We start from the raw sequence: 20494 nt of genomic DNA on the forward strand, positions 1-20494 counted from the left end.
GTGAAGATTTCAAACTTTGAAATTTACTTCAAATATTATATCTCTTTTCCAGTAGTTGTATGAAATAAAATAAATTGCTAATTCTCAATCCTTAGTTTTTTCATCTCTAAAAGTGAGAATGGGGTTGGTACTGTGGCATAGTAGGCTAAGCCTCTGCCTGTAGCTCCAGCATCCCATACAGGTGCTGATCCAGCTTTCTGCTATAGCCTGGGAAAGCAGTGGAAGATGGCCCAAGTCTTTGGGCTCCTGTACCCGTCTAGGAGACCCAGAAGAAGCTCCTGGCTCCTGGCTCCTGGCTTCATATCGGCCCAGCTCTGGCCATTTTGGCCATTTAGGGAGTGAACCAGTGGATGGAAGACCTTTCTGTCTGTCTCTCCATCTGTCTGTAACTCTACCTCTCAAATAAATAAATAAAATAAAATAAAATGAGAATGACAGTACTTTCCTTGATGTGCATTCCTTTCTCTTTCTCTGAAACATCACACTAAGCTGTGTTAGTAGTATTTTCAGGGCAGGAAGACCCTGCAGTTGTTGGTAAAGAACTCATCTGCTTTAACCAGCTCAGGTTTAGACTTTGGACAGTGTGTTATTTTCATGACAGTTGTCCTTTGGCAAAGTCTGCTTACACTGCAGTGAAGAAGCAGGGTTTCCTCTCCACCTCTATACTAACATTTTATTTCAGAGTATCTGAACTGTTACTAGTATCAGGCAGTCTTACCTTTTTAAAGTTTCATAGTCTCCAAAATGTGTCTTAAATGTACCTATTCTAGTCCGAGGGAAGTTCATTTATTCACACTTTAAACTGTGACAGTAACATAATGTTGACACATTATTATAAAAAAAAAAATCCCTCAGGGACCGTTCTTGCACCCCTTGTGGATATCCACCTACGGAGAGGCTCAAGTCTTTTGTACAAAATGGCATAGTGTTTGCATATAACTTGTGTCCATCCACGCATGTGCTTGAAATAATATGTAGATTACGTACACCTAGTACAATGGAAATGCTTTGTAAATAGCTATTGCACTGTTTTGTTTAGGGAATAAAGATAAAAGAAAGTCCATACATTTTTAGGAAAGATGGGATTTTTTGTTTTGAGTGTTTTTGATCTGTAGTTGGTTGAATCCCTGGGTGTGGAATCCACAAATACACGGTGCTGACTGTATAAAAATTGCTCCAAGTATTTTTATTGTCTAGCACTTTAATACATCCTACGCATGCATTTTAATTTAATCTTCATAACTGTGGTAAGCAGTTTCATTTTCCTCATTGTGCAGATGAGAAATATGAGGCTAAAGAGAGGTTAAGCTTCTGGCAAAGGTATCACTATTTAAGTAGTTTTTGTCTGTCAGACCACAGACTTTGAGTGCTTAATGTTGGTGATAAATGACTTCTCCTGGGTATTAAGGTCTTAAATTGGGTATTTTAAAATAAAATGGGAAATACGAATATAAATCTTGAAAATCAGCATCAAAATTGTGCAGCCCAGGCCTCCCAAGGAACTAAAACCGGAAAGCCATCAAGAACCCAGAGAGTATTGGCACTTGGCACTGCTTGGGACGCCAGACCATGCTCCCCAGTCCAGTTCCTTGTTGATGCTGGTGTGTAGATGCATTTGTTATCTAACTTTAAGCAATGCCTGGTAAATAATAGCATCGAATAAGTGCTTGTACAACTGCTCTTATCAACATTGTGATTAGTAGTAGAAGGCATCTCATTAAATACATTTTACAAATATTTAAGAATAGTATGACTATAAAATACCAAAAATATGCCAGTTAGTATCTGAAAATAGTTGCCCTCTGGTTATTGTTTTATTAAGACTAAATTAGTGAATTTAAGTCTATTTAACTCAATGTTTTCTCCTCCATAGTTTATCAGAGAAGATATGAAATACAAAGATGCTACTAATAAACACAGCCATCTGCACAGGGAGGATAAGCATATAACTGTGGAGGACTTATGGAAACAATGGAAAACATCAGAAGGTAAGACTTTGTGATTTTGGGTCCCTTGCTTTCTGTACTTTTGTCCCACTCCAGCCATTGTTAACTCATTAATTGATGGAATGATTTTGTCATTATAATTTAGAAACAATTTTTTTGTGTTTAGTTTTGAAAGGTGATTTTTATCTTTCTTAGATTCCTTAAGCATCAGATAATTTTCAGATAATTTGGCACCTTATACCAGATACTTACACTAGATGTCTGAGAGCTTAAAGGTGTGAATCATTGTCTCAGCTTTTAAATGTGATTATTGTAAAAGATTTAATCAAATAGACTTATAGAAACCCAGTTTTCTTTTCAGTTGTAGAGAATAGTTCCTTAAGTCTTTAGAAGGCCAGAACTTTTGAACTTTTACTTAAGTAAGTCCTTTTTGGAATTTCCTAATATAGTAGCCCACTCTTATAGGATATGTTCTAAGACCCAAGTAGATGCTGGGTTGCACATTGTATGTACAGTTTTTTTCCTGTACATACATAATCATTACCAGAAAATTTAATTTATAAATTGGGCACAAAAAGAGATTAGGAACAATAATTAAGAAAATAGAACATAACAGTATACTGTAGTAAAATTTACGTGGATGTGGCCTCTCCTGTCTCTACTGCCACCGGGCAGGTAGCACATACAGTGTTGCACAGGACAGAGGGATGATTCATGCCCTGAGCAGAATGGTGCACAGTTTCATCATGCAACTCAAATGGCGATTGAACAATTACAAAGTTTTTACTTCTGGACTGATCTGGTATTTTCAGATCAGGGATGATTGTGGATAACTGAAACCATGGGAAGTGAAACTGTAGATAATGGGGATCTACCATAATTGCGTGACAAAACTGTGTTGCTTGTATTTATTCCTTTTTCTACCTTTAAGTTCTCAAGTTATCTGTGAACAGTAGACTTTTAGGACAGGAAAAGTCTGTGATCTGAAAACTTGGTCCCTAAAACTAGGAAGCTACTAAAAAAAAACTATTTGTTTATTTTTTTGAGTAACATTGTCAGCCATAATGTTTTCTTTCCTAAGGTATCTGTTCTTTTATGGAAGTCACCAAATTATGTTGTAGCATATATTTTTCTCTGCAAATTTGAATAATGAAATAAAATTAAAAGGAACCTGGTGCAGATTACCAAGTAGGAATGTGAAGAAATAGTAAAATTTACTAGGCTGTCAGTGGTAACATTTGAAAAAGGAAAAATATAGAAAACTATCCTACCAATTTGCAATATTTCCTTAATATAGAAGAAGGTTGTGGCTTGCTGACACATTTTTAAAAAGAGGCATCTGTTGAAATATACCAGGAAAGAGAAATAAGATGACAAAGAAAAAGCACTGGATCAAAGTTATAGACTTAAAAACCTTCTTTGTTTCCTCTCTTCAACACCATTTAAAAATAATACAAACTCTGATAAGAATATAAGTAAGAGTATCAATTTCACAGGGAAAAGAGAGTGTGAAAACAGTCTTAATTTATTCATGAGAAATATCTCAGCAATATGTAGCTATTACCAAAGGGATTCCATTAAAGAATCTAATGCTACTAGTTTGTTTATATATATATATACACACACACACACATACATACACACATATACATAACATATATATACATATGTGTGTGTGTATACATATATATAAGGATTTGGGTATAAGGTACATTGAGTGGAACTCATTTGGCTATGTGTGAAGAAAGATGTATTTGACCCCTGAATTCTAATGCTGCCACTGTGCTTCAGTCACCAGCATTTCTTGCCAGGATAATTGCAGTAGCCACCTGATGGTTCACCCTGCTATAGTCAATTATTTTCTAGCACAGTAACCTATTTAAAGTATAAATCTGATCTGATCAGTGCGTAGCTCAGAGTAAAAGCTGAAATTATTACAGTGACCTGTAAACCTCTACTTGACCACCCCTGCCCCATCATCTTTCTTATAAGCTCTTTTGCTCCATCCATCTCCCTCACTCACTGCTCCATCCAAGCTGGACCTTTTGCTGTACCACAAATGCAGGAGCTCCTGGCTAACTCCCTTAGCCCCTCTGATCACCCAACTTCAAATTGCAAGCACTCTTAATCCTTCCTGGCCCACACTTCCCTTTCCCCATGTTATTTGGTATCTTCTAAGCTATTGTAGAATTGACTTACTCATTATGTTTCAATGCCTCACTTCTCTCTCTTCTGCCCCCAAGAGTGTCAGCTTCAGAGAGTTGTGTGTCTTTATTTTGTTCATTAATGTACCCCAAACTGGGGGAGGGGGCTCTGTCTTCACTTCCATTTTGGGGTTTCCCACCCCAGTGACTTTGGTGAAATCTTTTATAATCTGTGAGAATGTTTGTTTGCTTATTGTGTTTTAGTTTACAGCATTTCCAAGTTGAATAGCTTCTTAGCTCTCTTTTTTCTTAGCTTTACCCTCTAAAATCTTAACCTTATGATAGTGAGATGGTTTTCCCCTAAATCCAGCCAGTTGGCCAAATCCAGTGTCCCATTTAAGCTTGGTAGGTGGTCAGGGATGGGAGTGGTTGTGAGAGGGCTCCTGTTAACACAGCTGCTTAGGAGAGAAGAGAAGGAAGAGTGTAGTGATGCAAACATTCACTGGAATGGTGACCTAATTGATTTTCTTAACCTATCAGACTCTTTACTGGGGGCGGGGTGTTATTGCTGGAGTAGTGGTTTTGAAATCCTTCTTTGACGAACCTCAGGGTTCCTGGAAGTGTCCCAGGGACAGGGCCTGCTGAATGTGCAGAGTTCTGCTTTTGTGTGTTGTTTTGTTTCTATTTAAGATTTCGCTTGGGAAACAGAATGGTTCTTCTGAAAATATTTGAAAATGGTTGCAGTAGTTATTAGAATATGCCTCCACAATAATATATAATTTAAGGTTGTTTAGCTGAATATGTACAAAAATGTGTGCATGTATATATGTGTATACACACAAATGAAATGAAATGAATAATTGTATAAAACATGTGTAGGTACACATATGTGTATAAGTGTATACACACACGAACATGTAGTCTCATTCTTTGTCCATCATTGTCGTGTCTCCTGTGCCTAGAATAGGGCCTTATTTAATCAGGTTTTTTGAGTACAGACAATTTTATTGCAATGCATTACATGTATTCCTGAAAAACTTAAATTTTGTAAACTTAAAAATGACAGTTTAGGAGAAATGGGGTTGAAGCAAACTACTTAAAATCTGCAGTTTTAACCAGAGTAGCAGCTGTACTAATAAAAATACTAGCAGAGGTATAAGGAATTTTAAAATTTCTAATCGATAAATAGTATAGTAGATATAGTAATTATCTTGAAAAAGAAGCAAAGCTAACTTATTGGAAGGTATTAGGTAGGGTTAAGATTGCTAAAAATGAAAAGAAAGACAAACCACATGGAGATGACAACTGAGCAGCAAGCGTTTCCAAGACAGGTTGTGTCCAAATTGAGCTAAGAGGAAGAAGGAGGGGTGGATGGATGTGATATTCACAGCTTGCTGAGGTGGGGTTAGTATTGCAGTTACTTTGTGATGTGAAATCATAATGTGCTTGGAAAACTCACTTATGAAATGATGTGACTTTTTTATTAATATTAGTGGGACCCGTAATTAGCAGGTTTACAAAAGCTAATTCACATTACAGAAGCATATGCAGAATAGACTGTTTGTGTGCCTATTATTTGTTAAGCAGGAATCGCACTGGATCCTAGGTATTAAAGATAAATTGAACATGGGTCTGAGGTGTATAGTACAAGTATCTGAGTAGAAAAGACAAAGTAAGCATAAACTTAAAATATACGGTGGCATGTATTAAAATGAAAGGAAGTTCAGGGTATGGTAGGATTATACAGAGGTGGTGTTTGGGATGGGCTGTGAAGGTAGATCAGGAGTTCTGGAAGCAGATAAGGAAATGGTAGCTCCTTTTTTCTCCTCCCTCTCTTTCTTCCCTCCCTTTTCTTCTTTCCTTCCTCCTCCTCCTCTCACTGTTGCTCTTGATTTGTTTTATTCATTTACAAGACAGAATGACAGAGAAAGAGAGAGACAGAGAGAGAAAGAGGTCCTCCATCCACTGGTTGACTTCCTAGGATCAGGCTCAAGACAGGATCCTGGGGCTCCATATGGGTTTCCTACATGGGTGCAGGGGCCCAGGCTCTTGGGCCATCTTTTGCTGCTTTCCCAGGTGTATTAGGAGGAAGCCAAATTGGAAGTAGAGCCGCCGGGACTCAGAACTTTGCTGCTATGGTGACTTGACCTGCTGAGCCACAGTGCCAGCCCCATTGTTTTTTTTCAGTTACTTGAAAATTTGCTACAAGTGGAGATGGCATGCTATAGATACGTGTGTGGGCTTTTAAGCTATGCAACTTTAAATCATGGTTCTTCTATTTATTAATGTGAACACATTTAAAAATTCACTTCTAAGGTGTAATTCTTATTTGATAGAAATGAATACTGTAATAAAAGTACCTGGTGTAATTCCTAGCAACACCTAGTAGGTACTTAGTAAATGCTGACTTCTCTGTAATAATGCTGAATAAACATGGTCCACTGTATTTAAAGTTTTGCAGCATTTATGATAAAGTCTTACAATATTCATCAATGAAGTGAACAGATTAGGCTATGTACTACCATGGTAATGTGCAGATATCTGAATGGTAAAACGTACCCAAGATCTTTCTGGAGTTGCCAGCTGGGGACAAGTAAAAGTGCATTATGCAGACATTGATTCTGACTTCAACTAGGAAAATTTCAGCAATGACTTAAATGCAGTTTTTTGTTTGTGTAGAGACTACTTGGTCAAGTTGTACATGGCAATAGTCCGATGAAAATGAAAACCATCTTAAAAGCTGATATGAGATTTCAGATACGTTTTGATAAACTGGGTGGTTTTTTTTATTTTTTAAAGTTTATTTATTTATTTGAAAGGCAGAGTTACATACAGGCAGAGGAAGAGAGTGTGAAAGGTCTTCCATCTGCTGGTTCACTCCCCAGTTGGCTGCAATGGCCAGAGCTGCACTGATCCAAAGCCAGCAGCCAGGAGCATTTTCTGGGTGTCCCACATGGGTGCAGGGGCCAAGGACTTAGGCCATCTTCCACTGCTTTCCCAAGCCATATCAGAGAGCTGGATAGGAAGTGGAGCAGCCAGGATTCGAACCTGTGCCCAAATGGGATGCTGGCTCTGTAGGCGGTGGCTTTACCCGCTACGCCACAGTGCTGTCCCCTACATTGAGTAATTTCTGAGAATTGCTGGATATAATTAAATGGTAGTCAGGTACTCAATCAAGGAGAGCGTAGATAGAAAATTATTGTTTACAATAAGATTTAGGGATTAGAATATCTTAACAATTAATTAAGTAATACGCTGTTTTTAAAATGAAAACTCAGTAGGTAGTTAATGTAATGTGACAGCCACGAGGTAATCTTTTTGTCTTGCTCAATATGGATCTTATTGTACCTAAGAGCACCATATAATTTTGGGCTTTACAAATTGAATAGTCATTTGGAAATTTAGGAAACATTTTAATTCTTTTTAAAGAATTAGATATTTAAAAGAATAGACAAAGGCAATTAGTAGTTTCCAGTGTTAAGCCCAACAGTGAGAAAATGAACAAGTCTGTTTTTTTTTCCTGTTTAGATAGGACAGCAAAAATACAATATAAATGTAAATGTAGTAAAGGAAGAAATCCACATCTGAATTCAGCTGTTAAATTTCTAAACCTATAGGGGATTATCAATAATTCCTATATAGAGATCCTTTATATAAAGTTCTTCTGGATGTGAAAATATAAGTGGATTTCTAAAAGTTGGTAAAATCTACCAGCTTTTGATGGTGTATGCTGTTGGTTACAGTAAAACTGGAGTGGAAAAAAAAAGTGTAAATGAAAAAATATCAGTGCATGTTGTTTAGATATTATTGGAAGAGTAACTCAGAGTGGAGGCCTTGCTGATAGTGAGGTAATGTTATCTTTCTGACATCTCTCAACAATAGAATATTTCTTTGTGTGCTAACAATATGCCTGGTAGTCAGTGGTAGGGTATAGGAAATATAAAATATGGCCTTTCCTCCCAAGGAGCTTGACAGTAATTTGCATGCAAACAGGTAAAATGTTAAATAGCAGCGCAAGGAGGTTTGGTTAAATACTGTGTAAGTGGTACTAATATAGGAATTTAAGAGAAAGGCTAGATTTGTCATGGAGAAATTTTCATTTGGGAGATGGATCCTCAATGAGATTTTGAAAACAAAAATTTTCATAGAAATGAGAGAGAGGGCTGTATGGGTTAGCACACTTTAAAATAAAAAAATGAGTAGGTGCAATTCCAGACTTTTACATGCTAAATTACTCAAATAATAAAGTTTATGAGCCAGACTTTTTTTTTTAAGATTTATTTATTTGAAAGGCAGAGTTAGAGGGAGAGAGATCTTTCATCTACTGGTTCTTTCCCTAAATGGCCGCAGCGGCCAGAGCTGGGCCAGGCCAAAACCAATATCCTGAACTTCTGTCTGGGTCTCATGGGTCGTGGCTGGGACCCAAGTACTTGGGCCATCTTCTGCCCCCTTCCCAGGCACGTTAGCAGGGAGCTGGATGACAGGTAGAGTAGCCAGGACTGTCAGCAGCAGTGTGACATGGAATACTGGTGTAACTGGTAGCAACTTAACTCATTGCACCACAGTGCTACCCCTGGAAACCAAAAAAATTTGGACTATGTGAAATAATAATGACCACTGTTTCAATATTTGCCTTGCCGTTGACATGTAGTGTTTAACTTGTATGTGTCTTAGTTATGTCCTCTGTTAAATGCGCGCAAAAGTTTCCTACCACATCAGATTATTGAGAATGAAATGAATTTATACATGTAAAGGGCTTGGAGCTGCATCTAGCACGAAGCAGGTGCTCAGTGAGTGTCTGTTGTTATACTGTTTTAGCAAGGCAGCTGTGACCGTGGCACATTTATGCAACGTTGGAAAACAAGAATAGAGGGAGAGAGGGAGACCAAACTATAGTGAAAGTGCCGTTTAAACCTGATAAGCTGGCTCCAAAAGTGGCAAATAAGATGCCCTTCGTACACCAGTGCCTGCCAGTCCATGGTGGTTGCCTGGAGTGCCGTATTTAAGGGAGCTTGGTCTTGGTAGCAAAGAAGAATATTGTAGAAATTATTGATTAGAAATATTTGTACTGTGTGTTAAGTGATAGTGGTTTGCCCTTTAGCATTTTTATCATCATTGCACTGAGGAGTTACTGCAGCATCTTGGCTTAGAAAATCTTGTACTATAGATTATGGGGAGGTGAGTTCACTGTAGGCAGGAAGATTAGCATTGAGTTTAATGTGGATCTGAGCAGAGAGGATGAAACATTGTGAATGTCTTTTAAAGGAATACCTAGTTCAACTTTCTCCCTGTGTTTGGGATGAACTTCATTTTTTTTCTCCTTGTGGTTTTGGACCCATTGGGCATGAAGGGATTCCTTATACTGATTCACACAGTCGGCCTTTTTTAGTGAGTGCTTATTATGATCATTAACCTAGCTACTGAGGGTATAAGGTGAAGAATGCGTTCGTTCTCTGTTCTTCACCTATCCATAGTCTGTTGGTGGAGAAAGATCTGTTTACAAGTAATTAAGACCTGTGTTGTGATCTATAATTGAGACTGTGTTGCAGGCTCTATGCAATAAGAGGAGAAGGGTATTTTTACAGAGGTTCAGAAAGGCTGGGGCCAGTGCTGTGACATAGCGGGTAAAGCCTCTGCCTTCAGTGCCAGCATCCCATATGGGCTCAGGTTCAAGTCCCGGCTGCTCCACTTCCAATCTAGCTCTTTGCTATATGGCCTGGGAAAGCAGTAGAAGATGGCACAGGTCCTTGGGCCCCTGTACCCACGTGGGAGACCCAGAAGAAGCTCTGGCTTTGGATCAACAGCTCCGGCTGTTGCAGCCAGCTGGGGAGTGAACCAGTGGATGGAAGACCTCTGTCTGTCTCTCTCTCTCTCTCTCTCTCTCTCTCCTTCTCTCTGTGTAACTCTGAATTTCAAATAAATAAATTTTTTTTTTTTAAAAAGAAGAAAGGCCAGGGAATTGTATTATAGGATGTTCACCTTTTGTCTCTTGTCACATCTTCACTGAATTAATGAATGACATTTGAAACACAAGTCTCTTAATATGGTATAAATTCTTGTGTTATTTTAGTAGATCAGATTTTAACACTTCTCAATGTTCATACCATCCTCTTAGATTTAGGAGACGCTCTTGTTAGCCATCAGAAGAAGTATTTATTGGGTTCTCACTGTCCACAGGAAATAGTTTCTACAGGGAAGGCCTGTTTTTGAAGTGGAGTCTAGTTTCAGAATGACAGATGTCATCATTTGTACCACTAAAAAAGGGCCTTTCATAGTGAGGTTTTTCTAGGGGCAGGCATTTAGCCTAGCAGTTAAGGTGTCTGCATCCTGCATTTGAGTACTTAGTTCCACTCTCAGCTCTAGCTTCTGACTCCTGCTTCCTGGAATGCAGACCCTGGGAGGCAGCAGAGATGGCTCCAGTAACTGGGTTCCTGCCATCCACACTGCTGCCCACTTCATCCTCCGCCCACCTCCAGGGATTGTGGGCATTTGAGGAGTGAATCAGCAGACAAGTCCTCAGTATCTCTGTGTCTCTGGAATAAATATTTAAAAAGTTTCTTTTATATAGAGAATAGGAGACAGACATACTGCTTAGTCACTTTTACCAGCCCAACACATCAAGGACCTTAAAACGCATTTTTTCTAGCAAAATGCTGTCAGTATTTCTTGATCAGTTTACAACGTAGGCAAACACATTTATGTATTTATTAGAATAGATTTTTATATTGTATGTCAAGTGTGCCCTTTATTCTGTTATAATCGAGTAGATTTCTTTTTATTATAATATCCAAATGAGTTCAGAGCACTCAAAATAAGTTGCTAATCTGTTGTAATCATGATCCCGTGTTAGCACAAATATTTCTATGTATCTGTTTCCTTCATGTCAGATCTTCCCATCAAAGTTAACTGTTTTTTTATTAGTTTTCAAATTTCTTTTTCTCTCTTAAAAAAAAAAAACTTTAATTTTATTTGTTCAAAGGGCCGAGACACAGAGAGACGAGAGTTATCTTTCATCCATTGATTCACTACCCAAAGGCCAAAATGGCTGGGACCCAGCAGCCAGGAACTCAGTCTGTATTTTCTCTGTGGGTGGCAGGGACAGAACTACTTAAGCTGTCACTACCACTTCTCTGGGGTCACATTAGGAGGAAGCTGCAGTTGTAAGAGCTGGGATGCAGGTGCCACAAGTGCTATCTTAACCACTACACCAAACACCTGCCCCCTTCTTTCTTTTATTGTTGACATTCTTCCTCTTTTACTTTAGGGCATTTGAGTTTTGGAGATTCAGATTCACTGTATATTGCTGATTTGCCAGGATTAATTTTGTCTTTTAATTTGTGGAAGACACTTAACTTGGATACAATTCTGTCTTCCTTTTATCGTTCATTTTTCTTTAAGATTTATTTGTTTATTTGAGAGGCAGAGTTACAGACAGAGGGAAAGACACACACACACACACACACACACACACACAGGTCTTCATCCAGTGGTTCACTCCCCAGATGGCTGTAATGGCTAGAGCTGGGCGGATTTGAAGCCAGGAGCCAGGAATTACTTCCAGGTCTTCCACATGGGTACAGGGGATCAAGCACCTGGATCATCTTCCACTGCCTTCCCAGGCTATTAGCATAGAGCTACATCAGAAGAGGAGCAGCCAGGACACAAACCAGTGCCCATATGGGATGCTGGCACCACAGGTGGAGACCAAACCTGCTATGCCACAGCACTGACCCCTATAGGTCGTTCTTGGCTTTATTCTGAAATAGAGTCCGCTTCTCAGAAGAGATTGCAAACTACTTATCAAATATTTCTGTACTCTGGAAAATTTGAGAATTTCTCTTCTTTAGGAACTTATGAAGTAAACATATTTTGAACGTCATTTTTTCCCCACAGCAAAATTTTCCAGTGTATAATTCATCCTATGAAACTTTCCTAAGATTGTTTTATTTGCCTTACTATGGTTTTCTATATACCTGAATTATTGTACATTTCTCCTCTGCTATGTTCAGACTCAAGAGATACCTCAAGTTTGGAGTATAATAACAGAACCTGCAGAAGGTAAAAATGAGGGCTGTCTACCTTTCAGTGACTGCAATGGACTACCTGCAGTAGGCTTTTTTTTTTTTTTTTTTTTTAAAGATTTTATTTATTTACTTGAAAGGTAGAGTTACGGACAGTGAGAGGGTGAGACAGAAAGAAAGGTCTTCCATCATTTGGTTCACTCCCAAACTGGCCGCAAAGGCCGGAGCTGCACCGATCCGAAGCCATGAGTCAGGAGCCAGGAGCTTCTTCAGGGCCTCTCACGCAGGGCCAGGAGCCCAAGGACTTGGGCCATCTTCTACTGTTATCCCAAGCCATTGCAGAGAGCTGGATTGAGGAGCAGCCGGGACTAGAACCAGTGCCCATATGGGATGCTGGCCTAGCAGGCGAAGGATTAACCTACTGAGCCACAGGGCCAGCCCCTGCTTTTGAAATATTAGATTGTTCTTTTTCCCAACAGTAGCGAATGATTTTCATATGGATGTATGCTAAGTTTTCCTTCATCAGTCCTTGGTTTGGGAAGTGGGTGGGTAGAAAGGACTCAGAATGTAGCCATGGAAAGTCAGATGTATGGTATTGCAGTTCCACTTTACATGGAGCACATTCCTGCTGCTGTTGCTTAAGGGTCGTCTTTGTTGGTAATTGTATTCTTCTCCTCAAAGATGATCAGTTCAAGGAAGTCCTTCTCTTTTCAAATATGTCTTATGCTTACTTGATTCCTTTCTTTCCCCCTATTCAAATGAATGTAAGTTAGCATTTTAGAAGCAGTTGTTATAGAAGTAATGCAAATTGAAAATACATTGAAAATTGAAATTTCTATAGCAATTAGCCAGACTTTTAATTTGAATATTGCTGTGGCTCAGTTCTAAAGATTCTATTTATATAATTTTGAAATGTGTACATATATACACATTTGTTTTATTGCATATATAAATACATAGTTCAGAGAAAATAAATGATAAAACATATGCTAAATCAGCAATGGGTATTTGGCCAAGTGGTTAAACTACAGATTGAGACTCCCACATCCCATATTGGAGTGCCTGTTATATGGTCCAGCCTTATTAATAATTTTTAATATTAATATTTGGTGGGTTCTTGCCATCTATTCGGATAAGAATTTTGAATATTGGCTCAAAATAAACCAGGCGACAAGGTGGTAAGTTTTAAACTTTTATTCAGTGAAAGAAATACACAGGAAAATGAGGGCTTTATTTTGGGGAGGAAGAAGTCTAGAAACACAAGCAGGGCCCATACCAGGCAGACAGCTGGCCAGTTGCCACGTGGAGCAAAGTGTATGATTATGAGCAGCCACAGGCAGCTTAGCGGTGGCAAGAAAGCTGAGGCAGAGAGGCGGCCAAAAGGCCACACGCCCGAAGGCCTGGGACAGCCAGGGGAGGGCCCACTGTGCTCCAGGCTTTTTATTCACATCCAAAGTAGTCGGATTGGTAGGTGAGTGTACAGGTGAGGTCAGGAAGGGGTGTGGTTTTCCAGCTCATGGGTCTAATTGATTTAATCCCATCTGCCTGCCTGTGTCACCTGGGCTCAAGTCTTCTTAACTCCAGCTTCCTGCTAATGCACAGCCTGGGAGGCAGTAGGAAGGGATAGATGCCACTTTGGGAGTGTGGTCTACCATATTGCAAAGTATCTGCCGAGAGTTCTTGTGGAGGTTGTTTCTTTTAGGTCTCAGTAATCAGAATTCATGTCCTCCTGAGTGATGTTTTGTGTTTATCTTGTGAATCCTGTGACTAATTTGTTTCCTTTTTTGCCTACCTTTCATAGCTGTTACTAAGCGATTTGTATATTTTGTTCATGTTTTTAATTCAGCTTTATTTTATTTTTCATGGTTCAATAGCATCTTTCATCTTTTATTCTCTTTACCTTATGTGAACCTTTGTAAGCAGTTTTTTTTTATCCATAAGAATGGGTGACAGAGTAAAATGAGAAATGGGTAGTGGTTTTATAGGGAGAAATAAAATACATGGAAAACTGATTAGATTTGGCAAGAAGAAAATTAGTATTAACCTTCAAGAAATCATTTTAAATATTGTTGTCTCAGACATATACACACACAGACACAACACAACTTTTTTAAAGATTTATTTATTTATTTATTTGAAAGAGTTTACACAGAGAGAGAAGTAGAGAAAGAGAGTGAGGTCTTCCATCGGCTGGTTCACCCCCCAACTGGCCGCAACGGCTGGAGCTGTGCCAGTCTTAAGCCAGGAGCTTCTTCTGGGTCTCTCTCTCAGGTGCAGGGGTACAAGGACTTGGACCATCTTCTGCTGCTTTCCCAGGCCATAAGAGAGAGCTGGATGGGAAATGGAGCAGCTGGGTCTTGAACCGGCGCCCATATGGGATGTCGGCACTGCAGGTGGTGGCTTTACCTGCTGTGCCACAGTGTGGGCCCCAAACATAATTTCTTAAAAAAGACTTAAGTGGAGCGGGCGTTGTGGCTTAGTGGGTAAAGTCGCTGCCTGCGATACTGGCATCCCATGTGGGTGCTAGTACGAGTTCTGGCTGCTCTATTTCTGATCCAACTCTATGCTGATGTACCTGGGAAAGCAGTGGAAGATGGCCCAAGTCCTTGGGCCTCTGTCACCCACAAGGGAGATCTGGGAGAAGCTCCTGGCTCCTGGCTCTTGACTTTGGGCTGGCACAGCTCTGGTCACTCAGGACATTTAGGGAGTGAACCAGCAGATGGAAGATCTCTCTCCGCCCCTCCCTCTCTCTCTCTGTGTAACTTTGCCTTTTAAAGAAATAAATATTTTTAACAAAGAAATACTTAAGTGGATGGAGCTCAATAGAAAGATCCATTGATGAAAGAATGGGTAAACAAACTGTAGATATACATAAAGTGGGATATTATTCAACCTTAAAAAGGAAGAAAGTTCTGATACATGCTGCAATATTAAGGATATTATGCTAAGTGAAAAAAAATTAATCACAGGCACACAACTCAGGACCCCAGCAGCCCAGAGCCTCAGCACCAGCTTTGGAGAGTGAGGTGAGATCAGACTGCAGCAGCTAAAGCCACTGGCAGTAAAGCTGCAGGGAGAGCCTGGAGTGAGTCTGACTTGCAGCCCTGTGGGGCACAGTGTGCCTGCCAACCAAGGGGGGAAAGAAGGGATGCGCTTCTGATTCCCCACCACACAGCATGGGTGTCGTATAACTAGCCAAGAGCAGGCAGTTGCCATTTTGGACATACGTAACAGCTGAGCCAGCTCCTGTCTGCCTGTCCAGCAAACAGCTGAGAGGAAACACCTGAGTCTGGCTGGGAGCATTGACAGGGTCTGGGAGCTCGTGACTGTGGGAGCCTGTATGCTGAAATTGTGAAAACACTGTGGCTGGGGCCACTGCTGTAAGCACAGCAGGTTAACACCCTGGCCTGAAGCGCGGCATCCCATATGGGCGCTGGTTTGAGACTTGGCTGCTCCACTTCCAGTCCATCTCTCTACTATGGCCTGGAAAAGCAATAGAAGATGGCCCAAGCCCTTGGGCCCCTGCACCGGTGTGGGAGACCTGGAAGAAGCTCCTGGCTCCTGGCTTCGGGTCAGCTCGGCTCCGACCATTGCAGCCAATTTGGGAATGAACCATCAGATGGAAGACCTCTTTCTGTCTGTCTGTCTCTCTCTCTCTCTCTCTCTCTCCTTCTCTCTATGTAACTCTGACTTTCAAGTAAATAAATTAATCTTAAAAAAAAAAAAAAAAGAAAAAAGCACTGTGGCTGCGTGGGAGGGTACCAGGTGTGGCTGGCTCTTCGGGCCATCACTGTGGGTAGCTCCACATGCTCAGGCTCCCTGTTTCCCTGGTGAGGGTCATTGCTTCAGAATCTGTGCTTATACTGAGAACAGCATAGATCCTTTGTGTTGCTTTTGTAGCAGGGCAGATGAATATTAGACCTGCTGGGGCTAGTGCCCAGGCACTGGTCACCTTGGAGGAGAGGAGATGAGCATGAGACTATGCCAACAGAGTCACCTTGGACACTCTTCTTACCCTGGCACTGAACAGAGCTTCCTGGCTACACCCAGCAATGCCTCAGGGTGTTCACTGAAAGAGCAGACACTCCACTAATGCACAGAGGTCCAGTCCAAAGATAAAAGCCATCACAGGGGCAAAAAAAAGTATCTCCACAAATGCCTAAATATAAACACAGCAATTCAAGAAACGAGAATAAGGAAGACAATATGACACCCCCAAAGGAAAACAACACTTCAGTACTAGAATGTGAAGTTGAAGAGACTGAAGAAATGCCAGAAATGGAATTCAGAAAACTGATCATAGGAATGCTTAGACATAATCAGAAGCAAATCCATGAACCAAAGAAATCCATACATGACATGAAAGAAAATTTTCCTCATGAAATTGAGATTTTAAAGAGAAATTAGTATGAAATATTGGAAGTGAGGAATTCAGTAGAACCAATAAAAAGTGTGGAAAGCTTTAACAACAGATCATGATGCAGAAGAAAGAGTATCTGAATTAGAAGATAAATCTCTTAAAATTTACAATCAGACCAAAAAAAAAAGAAGAAATTAGAAAACAAAAAAACAGTGTTGGAGATCTATGAAATATTATCAAACGACCCAACATATGGGTCTTAGGAATTCCTGAAGGTGTACTGAGAGAGAGAATGGATTAGAAAGCCTTTTTAGTGAAATTATTACAGAAAACTTCCCTAATTTAGAGAAAGAAAGGGACCTCCAAGTACAGGAAGCACATAGAACTCCTAATAGGCATGACTAGAAAAGATCTTTAACATGACACATTGTAGTCAAACTCTCCACAGTAAAATAAAGAAAAGATTTAAAATGTGCATGAGAGAAATGCCAGATTACTCTCAGAGGATCTCCAATTAGACTCACAGCTGACTTCTTATCAGAAACCCTACAAGCTAGGAGAGAATGGCAAGATATATTCCAAGTTTTAAGAGAAAAAAAAAACAAACACCCAGAATACTATACCTGCAAAGCTCTCATTTATGAATGAAATGTGAAATAAAGACTTTCCATAACAATTAGAAATTGAAAGAATTTGTTAACACTCGTCCAGCCTTACAAAAGATGCTTAAGGATGTGCTACCCACAGAAACATGTCATCACTATGAAAGAAGGTGAAGGCAGAAAAATCTCCCTGTAAAAGTACAAAGGAAAGCCTAAGTAAAAAATAGGAATATTTATGGAAAAATGGCAGGGCAAAGTCCATTACTTATCAGTAGTCACCTTGGATGTAAATGGCCTCAGTTCTCCAGTTAAAAGATACAGACTGACTGAATGGTGGAAAAAAACCCACATCTATTTGCTGCCTACAAGAAACACATCTTACCAACAAAGATACACACAGACTGAAAGTGGAAGGATGGAAAAAGATATTCCATGGTAACAGACACCAAAAAAGAGCTGGTGTAGCCATCCTAACATCAGATAAAATAAACTTTAGCACAAAAACTGTTAAAAGAGAAAAAGAAAGGCACTAAGTGGTGATTAGGGGATCAATTCAGCAGGAAGATGGGACTATCAAAAATGTATATGCACCTAATTACAGAGCACTTGGCTATTTAGAGGAAACATTGATGGATCTAAAGGGAGACATAGATTCTCATACAGTAGCAATGGGGGACTTCAGTACCCCACTTTCAGCAATGGACAGATCAACCAGACAGAAAAGCAGCAAGCAAACAACAGTTAATTGACATTATAGACCAAATGGACCTAATGGATATATACAGAACATTTTATCCTACAATTGCAGAATATACATTCTTCTCACAAGTGTGGAAGTTTCTGTAGGATAGAAGATATGCTGGGCCATAAAGCAAGTCTCAGCAAATTCAGAAAAATCTAAATCACACCATGCATCATCTCTGACCACAGTGGAATGAAGCTAGAAATCACCAACTCAGGAATCTCCAAAACATAATGCAAACACACAGAGACTGAACAACATGCTCCTAATTGAACAGTGGATCATAGAAGAAATCAAAAGAGAAATAAAAAAACTGTTGAGGAAAAGGTTTTTTTTCTTTTTTCATACTATTTGTTGAACTCCTTACTTAGTATAGATTTACTTTTCTGTGTATAGTTAATTGAAAAATGGCTCTTAGTAAAAAATAAAAATGGGAATAAAAGAGGGAAGAGGAAGAAGGGTTGGAGTGGAGCTGGGAGGATGGGTGCAGTGGGAAGAACCACCAACACTATGTTCTTAAAGTTGTATTTATGAAATGCATGAAGTTTGCCTTGAATAAAAGGTTTCTGGGGAAGAATAATTATAGAAGACAGATACTGAATTATTCCATTTATGTAAGATGTTTAGAGTAGTCAAAATCAACAGAGGAAAAAAAGTAGAAAGCTGGATGCTGGGGGTTAAGAGGAAGGAAGAATGCGGAGGTCTTTAATGTGTGTGGAGTTTCCGTTTTGCAAGAAGAAAAGAGTTCCAGGAGTGAATTGCAGTGGTTGTACGACAAAATGAATGTACTTAGTACTATAGAATTATATACTTACAAAGGGTAAGATGGTAAATTTTGTTATGTATTTTATTACAGTATAGAAGAATTTTGATTGTTGAGAATGAGTAGATGTGAAGTTGCAACAATGGGTAGTTCCCTGTTTAAGAGATAAGCAAGAAAATCGAGGGAAATTGAATGGTAGTTACAAGTGGGTAGTATGATTAAGGAAAGGGTTTTTTTAAAAGAAGTGGTAGATGATTGCTTAAAAGAAAAAAGGGAAATGCTCAACTGATATTTCTTAAGCTGAATATTTTAAAAATACTTTGCACCAAGTACTTCTTCAGTGTTCACCATATAAAAGAGGTGTCTTACTACATCTTTCTATTTAGTGTCAGAGTCTGTTTTCTTCATGGGTAATTGTGTTAGTTCTTGGATGGAAAAATTTGTTAGGATAATATAGGTGGATTTAATCTCAGATAGGCAGGAAACTTGTTGACAGAATAATTCTCCATTGCTGGATAGCAGTAACTAATGGCATGTCACTAAATATTTTTAAATCCTTCTTAGAATTCATGTCTGATGAAGTATTTGAATGACAATCCTTCCTAAAAATGTCTTGAACTTTTTGGAAGGTGTTGGAGGTGGGATGGCAAAGGGGAGAAGGAAGGGTAAGTAATTTGAAGACGAGGCCCAAGAAATTGCTTACCTATTAAATTAGCTTATGTATTTGTTTGGTTTCTGAGTTCGCTGTGTAAGTATATAGACTTCTCACTTCGTTATTTTCCATGTTTTGACTAGTACCAAATATTTTATGGGAGAATTTTTTTAGCCTTATTTTTTGTATTTTTATTATTATTTTTCTGTATTTAATATGTTTCATCATAAAATTTTATTTTTTTTAACTTTTATTTAATGAATATAAATTTCCAAAGTGCAGAATATGGATTACAATGGCTTCCCCCCCATAACGTCCCTCCAACCCGCAACCCTCCCCTTATCCACTCCCTCTCCCCTTCCCTTCACATCAAGATTCATTTTCGATTTTCTTTATATACAGAAGATCAGTTTAGCATATATTAAGTACAGATTTCAACAGTTTGCTCCCACACAGAAACATAAAGTGAAAAATACTGTTTGAGTACTAGTTATAGCATTAAATCTCAATGTACAGCACACTAAGGACAAAGATCCTACATGAGGAGTAAGTGCACAGTGACTCCTGTTGTTGACTTAACAAATTGACACTCTTGTTTATGGCATCAGTAATCACCCGAGGCTCTTGTCATGAGCTGCCAAGGCTATGGAAGCCCCCTGAGTTCACTGACTCTGATCATATTTAGACAAGCCCATGGTCAAAGTGGAAGTTCTCTCCTCCCTTCAGAGAAAGGTACCTCCTTCTTTGATGACCCATTCTTTCCACTGGGATCTCACTCTTGGAGATCTTTCATTTAGGTTTTTTTTTTTCCCAGAGTGTCTTGGCTTTCCATGCCTGAAATACTCTCATGGGCATTTCAGCCGGATCCGCATGCCTTAACGCTGATTATGAGGCCAGAGTGCTGTTAGGACATTTGCCATTCTATGGGTCTGCTGTGTATCTCACTTCCCATGTTGGATCATTCTCTCCCTTTTTCATTCTATCAGCTAGTATTTGCAGACACTATTCTTGTTTATGTGATCCCTTTGATTCTTAGTCCTATCATTATGATCAGTTGTGAACAGAAATTGATCACTGGGACTAGTGAGATGGCATTGGTACATGCCACCTCGATGGGATTGAATTCGAATCCCCTGGTATGTTTCTAACTCTACCATTTGAGGTAAGTCAGCTTGAGCATGTCTTTATGGGAGAATTTTAATGATAGTGCTACAGCTCTGCTACAATGAATAATAATAGGTTTCTGTGTACTAGCTGCATACCT

At 39.3% G+C, this 20494-nt stretch overlaps 1 protein-coding gene across 4 annotated transcripts in view; it reads left to right on the plus strand.

Moving 5' to 3' along the window:
* Positions 1-20494, plus strand: part of STIM2 (stromal interaction molecule 2) — a 176565-nt gene that overhangs the window by 105490 nt on the left and 50581 nt on the right. For all 4 annotated transcript variants that reach the window (XM_002709383.6, XM_008274823.5, XM_070068117.2 and 1 more), the window contains exon 3: positions 1874-1988. In XM_002709383.6, coding sequence (XP_002709429.4) covers positions 1874-1988 — 115 coding nt within the window. The remainder of the gene's footprint in view (positions 1-1873; positions 1989-20494) is intronic.

The sequence above is a fragment of the Oryctolagus cuniculus genome, chromosome 2 (assembly GCF_051225735.1).
Source record: "Oryctolagus cuniculus isolate XC-2025 breed Fujian yellow rabbit chromosome 2, ASM5122573v1, whole genome shotgun sequence".
Lineage (NCBI taxonomy): Eukaryota > Metazoa > Chordata > Mammalia > Lagomorpha > Leporidae > Oryctolagus > Oryctolagus cuniculus.